Source organism: Lemur catta, chromosome 9, assembly GCF_020740605.2.
Source record: "Lemur catta isolate mLemCat1 chromosome 9, mLemCat1.pri, whole genome shotgun sequence".
Taxonomy (NCBI): domain Eukaryota; kingdom Metazoa; phylum Chordata; class Mammalia; order Primates; family Lemuridae; genus Lemur; species Lemur catta.
In genome coordinates this window covers 82,703,855-82,719,029 of record NC_059136.1, presented here as the reverse complement: position 1 = coordinate 82,719,029, position 15,175 = coordinate 82,703,855, and the positions used below count along the sequence as shown (strand labels likewise).

Sequence of the window (15,175 nt, the reverse complement as noted above, 5' to 3'; positions counted from 1 at the left end):
GGTCAGATTTGCTTCCACTTTTTATTAACTGATGACTTTGGACAAATCACTTAATCTCTACGCCTCAGTTTCATTAACTGAAATGTAGATAATAATATATAAAGTGATGTTGTAAGCATTAGATATGTTTTAAATGTCAATCATCACACCTGAGCCAAACAGGTACCTAATAAAGGCTCTTCTATTCACTGCCACTCCCTTCATCTCTCTCTTTACTGACTTTAAAAGAGAAAAAAAAATACCACTTGCAAGTCTTAAAATCATGCAGAACAAGAAATAGCTTTTACTAGGCAGGCCAATCACATACCATTGAGCACATACACTGCACAAGAGCACCAGCCAAGGAAGCACAGCTGAAACGTGGCCCACACACTGCTTGGAGAGAGGATCCCACTTTTGTTCACACAAAGGTATCTGCTACTCTAAAAGCGGCATGCCTGTGCAGCTGCACCACCCAGAACTGTTTTCACTAGCTCATCCAGACTATCTTCCTAGAAGTACTTTGGGAGCCAGAGAAATTCTCCACGGAAACTGGCTTTTTCTTTTGCTAATTTATAAATTTCATTGAAGTCAGACTGCAAATACTATAATGATTGCATCCTTCCAGAAGCTTCCAGCATTCTTAATCAGGTTGCTTTTTCTCGGCTGAATACCATTAAATAAGAAGTGTTCCATAATTCATGTATTACATAATAAAGGTATATATTTACATCAAGTTCTTACTAGTTGTAACATCACTAGATGAGTAACATCCCTGAGCAAAGGTAGATGCCAGACATTTCATTCATCTTTTAAAGAAGAAAATGAAGTTGCTTTACATGATCTAGAAGGCCAATAAGGGCAAGAAACTAACTTTTTTCAGCACATACTAAGTGCTAGACTCTGTGCTAGGAAAAATGAGAACCTTCTCTTACATAATCCTCATAATCAAAACTTCAAACATTGGTTTAAAATATTTGAATGTTTTAAACCAAAGGTTGAGGATGGGGGGAGGAGACATTGGCTTCTCACTTTTTCATCCTTTGCATTATTTTAATTTTTTCAACCACATGGTTTTACTTTAGTTATGCTTATAACCAGGAGAGATTGACATTATCACAAATCTGACATAGGAGGAAACCAAGACGCAACAATATTAGGTAATTTTTTTGCAAGGTCACACACACTAGAAAATGATGGAGCCAGTACTTGCCTTCGAAAATAAAACTGTCTTAGATAAATGAGTTTGAAGGGATAGAAGAGAGAAGTTCAGGGAGTTCATTCTTGGTAACTCCGTTTTCTCACTAATGTGAAAACTAAGTTGTCTGCTAAGAAAAAAAAAAAGACCAGGGTAAGATAAAGGACTTGAAGAAACGGATTTAAAAAAAAAAAAAAAAAAAAAAAAGGAGCCACCATCACCAGCACAGGGAGGGAAGCGGCGGGGGCTAAGGAAACACATTGCTCAGCAGAGACGGGGTCTGCTAAGACTGCACCTCATGCACTTGTCATGGAGCCAGTCAGCACAGCCACATAACTTTTCCAGTGGTACTGGGAGAGTCCGGAAGCAGTTGATTCAGGACTGGTGAGACACATGTGCTGTTAAGCAAGGGCTTTAAAAGGCTACAGTGTAAAAGCAGGTAAGACACTGAGTCTGCCTTCCACTCTCTTCTGAGAGCACCCTTAAAATCTAAGTAGAGAAGGATGAAAAGGAACAAAGCCACAGCAGCAAAAGAAATGGATACTGTATATGACCTGAACTTATGTACCCCCATGATGAGCTGAAATAAAAAAATAAATAAATAAATAAATAAAATAAAGACAGAGGAAGTGTTCCAATAAAAAAAAAAAAAAAAAAAAAGAAATGGAAAGAGTGACACCAAACTTCATGAAAACGGCAAACAGATACGCATGGGATGATGTGAGATGGGCAGGTGCTGCCTGGGAGGAGGGACAGCCAGGCTGCCTGATGCAATCGCCACAGGGCTCAGAGCTCACAGTCAGCGGATGAGGCCGGGCAACAGCGAGACATGGAGGGGAAATAGCGGGGCACCCTGGAGACCTGAGGGACGGAAAACCGTGTCAGTGAGCCCTTCCTTTCTCATTTAGCCACCCCCTCATTTCCAATGCAGGGGTTAGAAATTCATCAGAAAGCTCTTCTCTAAAAAAAAAACCCAGAAAAACCAAAAAAAAAAAGCTCAGCTACTTCTTCAGACATTGACCACTGAGAACAAAACCCCCTCATTCTTGTACCTGAGATGGGGGCAGAGGAGGTGCGCCTGAGAGGTGCTGGGCAGAGTGTTGTCAACCTGCAGAGCCCAGAATAAGCAAACAGAAAAACTGACCCTTAAAACCAAATGATAAAATGTAAGCCGTAAAAACAATTCTAATTCTATGTGCGCAGAGATCTGAGAAGTATCACTCCTAGAGCAATACCAGAATGCTGTGCAAAGGGAACACTCAGAACACAACAAAGAAAAGAAAATGTCTTCAAAATAAAAAAGGTATATAAAGATAGAAAACAAGGTTAAAAAAACAACTCTCATAGCAAAAGACAAAACATAAAATATGAGAGAATACATTAAACACATAGGCAACTAGCCCATAAGTTTCTTTTTTTTTTAATACTTTTTTTTTCTTTTTGAGACATAGTCTCACTCCGTCACCTGGCTAGAATGCTGTGGCATCAGCCTAGCTCACAGCAACCTCAAACTCCTGGGCTCAAGCGATCCTCCTGCCTCAGCCTCTCGAGTAGCTGGGACTATAGGTATGCGCCACCACACCTGGCTAATTTTTTCTATTTTTAGTAGAGACAGGGTCTCACTCTTGCTCAGGCTGGTCTTGAACTCCTGACCTAAAGCGATCCTCCCACCTTGACCTCCCAGAGTGCTAGGATTACAGGTGTGAGCCACCATGCCCGGCCTCCAGCCCATAAGTTTCAACATCTGACTAACAGAATTCCGGAAGAACATGGGGAAAATGAAGGTGAGAGAATGAGTAAAGCTATAGTAGAAGAAAATTTCCCTGAGGTAAAAAACAAAAACAAACAAACAAACAAAAACATATGTCGGAAAGTGCCTAGTACACTGAATGAACAAAGTCCTGTGCCGAGACATTGATTCATTCATGCAGCACACGCCACACACAGTTTCAGACGGCAGGGATGCAACTATCATGTAGACAGCTACAATAACTGTTCCCGAGGAGCTCATACTTTAGGCACAAGGGACAAAAGCAAAGCAAGTAATTAAAAGAGATAATTTCAGGTAACTTTAAGTGCTAGGAGGAAACTAAGGAAGAGTGATATGGTCAAGAGTGAGGGGAGAGTGGGCTCCCCCCAGACTGGGGAGAGAGGGAAAACCTCTCTGAGAAGGTGGCATTGAAATTAGAAGGAGGCTCCAGCCAAGACAAAATCTGAGGGTCTCATACAGATGACTCCAAGGGATGGGGGAATGGAACTATGAGCTTCTTAGACCAGTGGAAGATCATACTGAGATATTTTCTGAGCTCTCAGAACGCGTGAGAAGCTAAACACAGATTCAAAGAAAACAAAATAAATGAAAATAAGGGAATCATTAATTCCAGGAAAATCAATGTTGCACAAATGAGGAGATCTAATCATGACACAAGTTTCATAAACATAAGGTGGAAATATCAAAAAAGGCTTTGACCACAATTTGTGAATGGAAAGCTGCCTTGCCCATTTACCAAGCTAGGTGGTCATAAATAATCTCTCAATTTGATTAATGTATATAGCATTCCTTTAAAATATACAGGTAAATTCCAGAAGAGACAAAGAAAAAGAATTTAAAATTATTGCCCCTGGGAATCAGGGTTAGTCAGGAGACTTCTGGTTCTTCATTATGACCTTTGAAATTTTATTTGTTTTCTAATTGTAATAAAAATAATTTGATAGAAATAGAAATTATTCTTGATTTATTAGTGATGACTAATAATGATAGCTAACCTTCAGTGAGCACTTGTGTGTGCCCACATCAAGCTGATAGCTTTACATGTGTTACACACATAATCCTTGCCTACAACCTTCTAAGGCGATTACTGCCAATATCACCCCGTCTTACAGAAGGGGATGCTGAGGCTTACACTGAAGCAACCACACACAGTCAAGATCCAAATTCAGGTTCAACTCCAGAAATTGGGCTCTTATTCTACACCACCCTTCAATTTGTAAAGACTTTATTTCCCATGCCATTCTATTAGGCGCCATCAAGAAGCCACACACCTGGTACAGGCATCTTGCACACACACAATGACTCTTCGTGGAAAAATAACTCCCAGGACAAATAAGAGTACAGTATTCTGTAACCAAAATAAGCTCTGATTTGCCATTCCTTACCCCTCTCCCTGCCCCCAGCATTCTGTGTTGGCCAAATGGAATTAAAGCTTTTGTTATTCAAATGTCAGGTGGAACACATCTTAGAAAACCCCACTGAGAATCCAAAGGAAACAGAAGTGTTTGTTGGCACCAAGCACCAAAAACTGGACAATGAAGTTCTGCTAAAAGAACAGATCCTGACAAACCTACCTACATACAGTTAAGAAATAAAAGTTAAGGTTTTCATAGCTCTCAAAGAAGAGTTTTCCTCCTCCTTTTGGTGAGGCTATAGGAAATCGACATTCAGATCCATTGCTGGTGAGAGTAACAATCGGTACAAAACGTGTGGAGGCAACTTGGTAATATTTATTGCAATCCCACTTCTGGGAATTTGCCCTACACATATACACACACAACAGAAGTGATGAATGCGTGAAGCTATTCATTGCAACATTGTTTTTAATAACTAAAGATTAGAAACAACCCAACTGCCTATCAAGTGGGGACAGGTTAAATTACAAAATGGAATAAAATGGAATGCAAGACAGTCCTTAAAGGTAGTGCTTAAGGGCATGGACTCTGTAGGCAAATTGCTACAAATCTAGGGCCACCTTGGATGACAAGATCGTACTGTTACATAGTCAGAGATCCTGCTATTTAATACAGCCATTATTAAAAAATAAATTATATAAACATATGATTAAATGATATAAAAACAAAAGTAATATTTAAAACTCATCACCTTCTAATTATTTTACTATTATCTATGACCTTGCCTAGGCTATTGAAGTCTGTTATATTTGTAGGATAGGAATATTATATTACATATATATATTACATTATATATTATAGTGTGTGGCTGAGAATCTCTTCCCAATTCGGTGTTCAATGTCTTCAAGTTGGTGGCTTGAAATCAGCCATGGTGGCAGTATTTACATCTCAGAAATTGGCAAATGCCACAGAATGGGGCTTTTTTCTTACAAAGCCATTTGTTAAACATTTGTCAGCACTGCACTGGTTACAGGTGACCCATGCCTCAGTTTTGCCATCTGTAAAATCAGGATAATAATAGCACCTACCTGATAGGGTTGCTATGTGGACTTATGAGTTAATGTATATAAAACCCTTAGAAGAATTATGGGCAGGCAACAGGGTCAATGCTAGGGTCAGCTCTGCTTCAGATATTATTACTGGTACAGAAAGATCGCCAAGCTATGTTATTAATATTAACATCTTTTTTTTACAATACTCAGAAAAGTATGTATGAATGCTATATTTTAGATATAAAACAGGGAAAATTAAAATTACACATTCCTAGTGTCTTGTATAAAGAAGCCTGTAAGGACACACAACAAAATGAATTAAAGGGGTTTCCTATTTTATCTTTGGTTGGAGGAGTGGGAAGAAGTAGGTGGATGTGGGACTTGGGTAAGAGCCAGACTGTTCACTGTACATTGGATTTTCACTGCATGTTCTGTTTTTGAGCTATGTAGACATATTGCCTATTTAAAACATTACATTCAAAATGGAACAGTTTTCAATAATCCCATAAGCCTTTCCTCCTCATCTTCTGTAAGCAGAATGCTATGAGAGTCACTCTGCGAGGGTAAAAAGGGACACAGACCAAGGTGAGACCCTGACCTGTGCCCTGCAAGAGTGTGCTCCACTTGGACAGACAGAGCATACATGGGGACAACGGGACAACAGCTTGGAGGGAGGCGCACGGGTCTGACCACTGCTGCACAAACACCACAGAGCTTTGTTCTTCAATCGTGCAGACAGGAAACGGCTCTTTGGAGGTACTTACCCTGTTGTATAAGGGATGTTTATGCCTCCTAGATTAATGCTTTCACATCCAACAATAAATAGGGTTGAAAAACACAGTAAAGACACACCACTGCAGATCATGGCTAGTTTTGCAGATTCTCTGGCACCAAGTTTCAATTTTTTTATAATGTAGCCTCCCAGGACAATACCAACACCAGCACTGGGGACAATAATAACACCTGGAGAGAAAAGAAGGAGAGGATTAATTTGAGCTGGTGTATACTATTATCTAATTATTCGGCTTCTACTTGCTCATTAGTATGAAGAATCAAAAATCACTCTGATCAATACATTTTCAGTGTGTGTGATTTTATAGTACAATATTATTTTCAACACATAGAATCAACAAATGACTCATATCCAGATTGCATTGAAAACTTTAATAAAGCAATAAAATAAAGGCAAACAACCCACTGGAAAAGTGAACAAAATTTGAGTAGGTCCTTCACTGAAGAGAAAATCCAGATGACCAATAAACACATGAAAGGTGCTCAACCTCATTACTAAGAGGGACATACAGGTTATGTATCCAATACACACCAATGGTAAATACTTAGGTGATGGGCATCCTAAATACCATGACTTAATCATTACACATGCTGTGCATGTCACAAAATTTCACATGTATTCCATAAAAATGTACAAATTTTAAAAAAATTTTTAGAAACTACAATGAAATTTTATAGAAACCACTATAGACCAATTATATTGGTTAACATTTTTAAAGTCTGACAATACCACATGTTGGCAAAGATGTTGCATGTTGGAAACTCCCAACATGTTAGTGGGATATAGACTTCAACACTACTTTGGAAAATAGTTTGGCATTAATCTGGTACAATTGAAGAAATACACACCCTGTGACAAGCAACTCCATTCCTGGATCTGTACCCTGAAGAAACTCATGCACATGGGTACCGAGGAAAATGTACACAATACCTGAACCATCATAATAATCAAAAACTGGAAATAAGCCAAATGTCTATTAATAGATACATTACACATAGAATATTCATATCATGCCGTACCACTATACCCTAATTAAATGAGAATAAATGTAGCTACACACAACTATGTGGGTGAATCATACAAAGACAACGTTGAATGGAAGGAACAAAATGCAACAGAACGCACACGACATGATTACATTTGTATAAAATTCAAGAATATGTAAAACTAAAAAATATTGTCTAGGAATACATATGCACATGTGGCAACTATGAAGAAAACCTAGGAAGTCATTGCCATTAAAAACTAAGAGAGTAGAGGAATGAGTGGTATCAGGAAGGGATCCGGGCGGCTTCTCCAGTGCTGAAAATACTGCATTCCATGACCTGGGTAACAGTTACTGCTATGGTATGAATATTTGTGTCCCTACAATATTCTTATGTTGAAATTCTAATCCCTAAGGTGATTAGAAGGTGGGGCCTTTGGGAAGCAATTAGGTCAGAAGAGTAGAGGCCTCATGAATGGCATTAGTGCTCTTGTAAAAGAGGCCTGAAAAAGCTACCTCGCCCTTCCACAATGTGAGGTTACATGGTGGGAGTTCACATGTGAGAAGACAGCTTTGTATGAGAAATCAGGCCCTCACCACACACCAAATATGCCAGTGCCTTGGTCTTGGACTTCCCAGCCTCCAGAACTGGGAGAAATAAATTTCTGTTGTTTATAAGCCACCCAGTCTATGGTAATTCTGTTATAGCAGCCTGAACAGACTGAGACAGTTACAAACTGTTTACTTTATAATTATTTATTATCTCTAAATTTTGTCTAATGTACCTCTGGGTGTGTTATTTTTCATAGTAAAAAATAAAGAAATAGTCATGGTGCCTGCCCCAAGAACCTTAAAATCTAAAAGCGAAACAAACAACTTAATAGCTAAGTAGAGTACAATAAAATAATTATACAAAGTGCAGGGAGAAGACAAGAAAAGAAGCATCTGAGTCTTCCCTGGACAGAATAGGAAAGGGCTTTACACAAGTGTCAGTATTTGAGTTGACACTCAACAGATGAGACAGAATCTGTCCAGTGGACCAGCACAGAGAGAACATCCTGCACAAGGACAATGTGTGCAGAGAGGCATGAGATAACAGAATGGAGGAGTCGGAGCAGTCTAAAATATCCAGAGTGTGGAATGCAAGCTGCAGGGAGGTGGGAAGACACGGGGAAGAGAGGTAAGGCAGAGCACAGGGAAAGGAGCACAGGTGATCTCTCTGCCAGTGGAGGCCCCTGAAGAATTCTGAGCCCAGGCTAACGGGAGAGGAATTGTGTATCACAAGGATGGTTTTTGAAGTGAGATGCAAGACAGCTTACACGGGGTCAAAACTAGAAGAAGAGAAGTGTAACTGCTGAGGTCCTGGTGAGACACAGGAAGGCCCTACATCAATGGCACAATAAATTAGACAAGGAGAACGCGGAGGGAGGAAGGACAAGTGCACGTCATCAGATGGTGCTAAGGATCCAGAAGGGAAGGAAAGGCTTGCGGGGAGCAGCTGATGGCCTCCACATAGACATGTTGGGTGGGAAGGGCCTGAGGGACAGTCCCGTAGGAGTGCCTACCCAGGTGCACCTGCACCTGCACAGGGAAGAGCTGGGCTGGGGGATTTATAACCTGTAGCTGAATTCAGGACGTAGATAGGATGTTCCAACAAGAGGACACAGAGTAAAAAAAGAAAAGTGTCAAGACCAACATGCAGAAGAGCACCAATGACAATGGAATATCACGAAAAGGTGAACCCCGCAGAGGAAACTGAAAATGATTAGCCTCAGAGGCCAGAGGAAATCTGGGGAAGAGAGATGTCATAAGGGGGAAACATTGGGGCTTTGGGTTCAGAAAGACTGAAGGTCAAGGCAAGTCCTTACTCCATCTTTCATAGCCATGTAATTACACATGAGCTGCCTAAACTCTGGGATCCAGATTCCTTTACTTTATCATGGAGATGTCTGCCTTCCCCATTAGAATGAAGATCACATGCACCATCTCTGTAAGTAGCTACAGCACATAGTGTGTGGCACACAATATAAACTGTAGTCATTGCCCTTACAACTGTGCCGTAGAAAACCAAGTAGAGAGAGTTTCAAGGAGTAAATGGACAATGGTGTCAAATGCCTCTGAAAAGTCCAGAAAGAAATGTCAAAATGAGACAAGGTGTCACTGGAGCTCTTGGCAAGAACACTTTTAGGGGTGTCCTGCAGGTCGAAGCCAGACTGCAGTGGGTTGAGTAGTCAGTCATGAGGATCTAGACGTTGCGAGTCCAGACTGCTCCTTCTAGACATTGGCTATAAAAGAAAGGAGCAGTGTAGGTCTAGAATTAGAGTCTAGAATTAGAGCCAAGACAGAGTTGGGGTTTGGAGGATTTTATCTGCTTGCTAAGATGCAGAGGTAACTTAGACATGTTTATATGCTGAGAAAAATAGACTAAAAAGGAGAGAGAGGTTGAATGTAGATGGAAAAGTTTAGCTAATGACAATGCAAGATCCTCGGGAAGTCAAGAGAATGTGGAATTAACAGCACAGATGATCAGCTTAGCCCTGGACAGGTAGAGAGACCCCTTCATCTGGGCCGGAATGAGGGATGAGATGGTGGGTGGGTGGTAGTTCCACAGATGTTAGGTTTTCTGCTTTGTTATTTACCATTATTTTTGAGAACATTATGCAATACATGTTTGTAACAAATCATTTGAAAAACATAAAAAAGCGTGAAGGAACAAAAATTCATGCTTACATTCTGGCCTATTTCATTGCAGCCTTTGTGGGTTTTTTTTTTTTTAAGAGAATTGATAACGTGCTGTAGATTCATATTTTAATAGCTTTAGTTTTTGAGTATTTTTCTGTACAATGGGAAACAAAACCAACTCTTAGAGGGAAGGGATATTGAGAACTTTAATGTGGCCAAGGGTTGGAATACCCATTTCAGGAAAGTAAAGTGAGCACTAAGTAAGAGTATATAACAGGCTTGGCAAATGGAGGCTACCATGACATAGGGAACCAGAAGTCTGCAGCACCACCCACATGCACAGGGGTGGCTTGCTTCAGCGTGTTCAACAATCCACACGGTTGTTGTAAAGGAGAGGAGGAAGAAGAGGGATAGGTTAACTTAAAGTCTTGAGTTTTTTCCTGGTATCTAGTGTTCATTTTGTAATCCTCACCAGAGTCCTATAAAATGGCCCTTTTACAGACGAGGAAGTTGACAGCTCAGAGGAGGGGCGAGCCCCACAGTGCACAGAGCAGGAGGGAGAGTCTGGATGAAATGACATCTCTGTTGCCAGCCTAGAGCTGGTCCACACTACGGCAGCTGCCTCTTACAGCTAGTGGGTCCCTGGCATCCTGTAGATAAAACGAGCCGGCTAATAAAGTATCCTCCTCACTAAGGAAGAAGTACACAGGCTACCAATGTGATTAAACAGACAAAGCTTTACCTTTAGAATGAAAACGGTCCATTCATAAAACTCCTACTTCAATGGAACAAATTATGGAGTCACAGCTACTGTACTAGAGCCTCAGGATAACAACAAAACAAATCATAATTAAAAAGCAGCATAATTTATTTGACTGCCCTTCCTAATTAGTATTCCGCTCTTAAAAACACAAAACTTGTCATCAGTAAATATGACAGTACATCAAACAGACTGAAGAGCCATTAAAATTGTCCTGCACTTGAAGCTCTGACTCAGGGGGATGGGCGGGACACAGGCAATATATATAAACTGAACTTTTGTACCCCCATAATAAGCTGAAATTAAAAAAAAAAGAATAAAACTCCTAGAACTAATAAGTTAGTTTATCAAGGGTACAGGATGCTGCACACAAAAATCAATTGTATTTTTATATGCTATCAATGAATGTGCAGAAACCAAAATTGAAAACATGATACTGCTTACAGTAGTTCCAAAGAAAATTAAAAAAAAATACTTCGTTAATAATATTATATTGATTACATAGAGAAACAATATTTTAGATATATTGGGTTAAATAAATTATTACAATAAAAAAAATGTTGTCCTGGTGTCTGTGTCATCTGCATCGAGCTGCACTAGCAAAACAGGAAGGACTGGTCGCTCATTCCTGCTAACCTGAACATCACCCAGATCTGCAGCGTGAGAGGAGACCCAGACGTTTGCTTTGGGGCATTTCAGGCGTCTTGGGACAAGAAGGGAAGGTCTGGCGCTGGGGCGCCGGGGGGAGCAGGGCTGGACAGTGGAACCGCCTCGCTGGCCCGGGTACTCCAGCGGTAGTAGTTTGGGGTTGGCTTGCAGAGGGGCTGGGAGTCAGTTCCTCCACCCAGCACCACCCTCTAGGCAGAAGTCACCGTCTTGCCCTTAGCCCCGTCTGAGTTCAAATTCACGTCCCCGGCTGGAGCCCTCCTTCCCCCCGCGCCCTGTCCCCAGACCCCAGAGGGACCGCGGGCGGCTCACAGCCCCTCCTCTGCGCCTCAGCGAGCCCGCCCGGGTCCCACCCAGGTGGCAGGTCCTGGGCCCGCGTTCCTGCTCCGCGCCCTCTAGTGGCCACGACGTGGGGAGCGCGGGGCGCAGGAGGGCGGGAAGAGGCCATCGATGGATGCCCAAGGACATTTCCGATGTGGTTGAGGAGGAGGGGGAGGCGGACAGAGCTGGAGAGATGGGAATGCCTGCACCATGCCCAGGGACAGGCCTGAAGTACCAGTGGTAGAGGAGAGAGGCCAATGCCATTCCAGATGTCCAGGGAAGAGTGTGAGCTCCGTAGCCAGATTCCCTGAGTTCAAATCTCCGCTCAGCCACCTACATGCTGCATGTCCTCAGGCAAGCCACTGAATGAACATTTCCAGGCCTCTGTGAAATGTGGAAAATAACAGTACCTTCCTCACAGGACGGTAAGGATTAAACGAGTTAAGACATAGGAAGGGCTTTAGAACAGTGTCTGACCCACAGTATACACCCAATAAATGCTGGCGATCGTCATCGTCATTTTAACTAGTATTAAATGCCCAATCATCATTATTATCTGCCTAATAATAGTGAGTTTAATATTTGCACACATGTTGGAATTATAATTAGGCAAGTTCCTATATCCTATTTAATCTATGAGGATGTAATTTAAGCTATCTAGTGATATTAATGGCCCAACATAAACCTGTATGTGTTCTTTATATAAGCCTTTGATATTTAGCAACTATGTGTTCTTAAACATATAAACCTCTGTTAGATATTTAGCTTCCTGTGTATTTATCCAAAACTAAAGAACTCACTGCAGCATTAAGTGCTAACAAAGCAGAAGAGTCTGCTTTGTTCATAAAAGGTCCAGGATTATCCTGCTGCTTCCCAGTTGGAAATCTTTTATCTACTTATTTATCCAAGTCAAAAGACTATTAATTGTCCTACTTCCCTTCTTTCTCTTACATCAAGCACTATTATCCCATAACATTAGATTTTGAAGTTTATACTCTGGGTCACAATATTGCCTGCCCTTATAAAGCTGTGGCTGCATGGAGTCAGAGGCCTTTATGAAAAATACTTTAATCAGCAAATATTAAAGGTTATGGCTGAATTTTTCCTCTTTACTCCAATGTTTGTCAATGTGTATTGTAAATACAAAATATATTTAAGATTAAAGCATGGTTTGGAGCCCAAGAAAACTTTGAACTGAGGAAGAGGACAAAATTAGGTAGTCCATTCAGTATTAAGAATGTTTTAGGTTCAGAGAACTTCAACTGTGCTGTTGCTATTGTTGCTATCGTTAAGGACAATAATTTGCTTTTATGGTACCCAGCACTTGGCCCTGTCATAATATCTGCCATGTCTACTGTGTTTGCTTCTCTTTCTGCCATCTTTCTGAAGCTTCCTGTACACAGAGGGTCTATATTTTCAGGATCTTCCTACCTGTCTTGCACTTATGAGGGCCTAGTGAATATATGGATGAATTGACAAATTTTGTTATTTAGAACTCATTATATAAAATCTTTAAATGATTTATTCATTCATTTCTGTTTTCAATTATTCCTTGAACTAGGCTATATCTCATTTTACAAATAGAAAATCTGAGATCCAATGTGAAGCTAAAAGAACTTGCTAAAATCAGTTTAAAACTGATGCCTGAAAAACCTCACTTTTACCAAAATTCTGAATTGAACATGATTAGCTAAAGTTTAAACTGCCAAGCCACCAAAGGTAACAAAGCGTGTGATGTGACGTCAGGTCTCTGAAACTTCTTTACTGTTATGAAATCACAGTAGTGTAGAATGTCCCACTGTGGTAAACTAAGTTAATACAGATGGGTTCTCAGAATCTTAGACGTTCTCATGTTCTTTGTTCTAGATTCACTGCCCCTTTCCGTGTTTTCCACATCCAAAGTTTTCTTTAGTTCAGTTGAAAATAAATGGCTTGCAAACCTAAGACTATGAATAAATAGGGAATATCATTGTAAGCCCTTATGACATCCAGGTTGTACTGCTGTCTACAGGGAAGAGAGCCAGGCACAGGGGAGGGGAGAGAAAGCAGAATGAACACCTGGAAAAGAAGGAAGTACCATTCATTCATCCATTCTCTCTTCCCCTCCCTCCCTTTTCCCTTTCTCTCTCTCTTTCCGTGTGCCAGTACATGCACATGTGTGTACACATGCACTTGTACACATACACACACACACACTAATGTAGACTCTCTGCCAGGTACAGTGATAACTAATAGTATCTCATTTAATTCTCAAAAATTTTATGGATTTTGATGCTCTGAAACCAAAATGTATCTTATAACCAATTTAGCCTTATATTATAGACTAATTAGAAGCATTTTTCTTTCATAGTAACTCAAAATCATGGTGCATCTTGCCATCAATGGTATCTTAGGTTGGAAGGAATATAGCATTCTCTCCACATCACAGAAAAGGAAACACCTAATGAGTGCTGGAGCAAGGAAACCAACTCAAGTTTGTATGACTTTTCCAAATCTTATGCCCTAACCTTAGGATACAAAATAAATGTTTTCCTCTTGCCCAGAGTAAACTGTTTTACCCTTCCACTTTCTCTGCCAAATATCTTCTTGCAGGAAATAAGTATCAATTACTATCAGAAGGGAACAACTAAAAGAGATTATTTTGAAAATCCAGACCTTGAAGTTAGCACATTTTAAACGGTCTGAGAATAGACAGCAAAGTATACATTGTCATAAACGATACTTAAATCCACAAAGGAAAAAAGCACAGTCTATCTCTTTCTCTTTCATATTGCTCAATCTTAGTATTGTGAAAAACCTCAGCAGGCCCTTCACAAACAATGAACTGGGTGTGTCATTAGAATTAATTTTTTGTTCAAATTCAGTGGCTGTTCTAAGACAGAGAACAAACTATTTCTTTAAAGCCGTAACATTTCATAGCATAACTTCAAGCCAAATCATAAAGTCCCTGTTTGGACTTTGGATTAGGAGAGGCAGCCTGTGGTATGTTGAGCTCCACAGCATGGGTAGCAATCAAAGCTACCAGCATCTGAAGGGAAGCCTATAGGCACAGTGGAAGAACTAACAGGAAGTCCTTTTAGGAATTCTCCCGAGGCAGATACGTTGGCAGAGTAGCCAGCCAAGCACAAAGCTGCCACAGACCAGCTGTCTCAAGTTTTGCCCCTCTGTAACTTCAGTTAGAGGCGACAGTGTTAGAAGAAGACCTCAGGCCTCAGTTTCCTCTCTCAAGAACCTCGTGCCGGCCACAGTGTGGCTCAGATGGGACAGACCACTTGCAGCTAACCAGTAGAGAATGCCCTGAAATTTCTAGCATGGTCTTGCTAAAATTATTAATAAAGACCTTCAAGGGAATTACACATTTCTAAAAACCTTAGCGTCGATGACTTCAACATGGAGATATTTATGTAAAGCCCATATCTAACTCCTCTTAGGCCAAATGGATCTCATTCACCCATAATAACACTTTCTTCAACTCTTTGCCAACACAGGGAGACACTGCAGTAGGAGAGAAATGTGAGAACTCCAATCTCCAGGATTCAAGGTCTTGGGAACACTGACGGAAAGGTAATAAAAAGGAACATTCAACAGAGAAAACAACCACGCTTTTCATCTC

General features: G+C 40.7%; 1 protein-coding gene across 2 annotated transcripts in view; it reads right to left on the bottom strand.

Annotated features, from left to right (window-relative positions):
* The window catches only part of SLCO5A1 (solute carrier organic anion transporter family member 5A1), a 139,038-nt gene that overhangs the window by 21,976 nt on the left and 101,887 nt on the right, over positions 1 to 15,175 (bottom strand). For both annotated transcript variants that reach the window (XM_045560970.1, XM_045560971.1), the window contains exon 6: positions 6,120 to 6,318. In XM_045560970.1, coding sequence (XP_045416926.1) covers positions 6,120 to 6,318 — 199 coding nt within the window. The remainder of the gene's footprint in view (positions 1 to 6,119; positions 6,319 to 15,175) is intronic.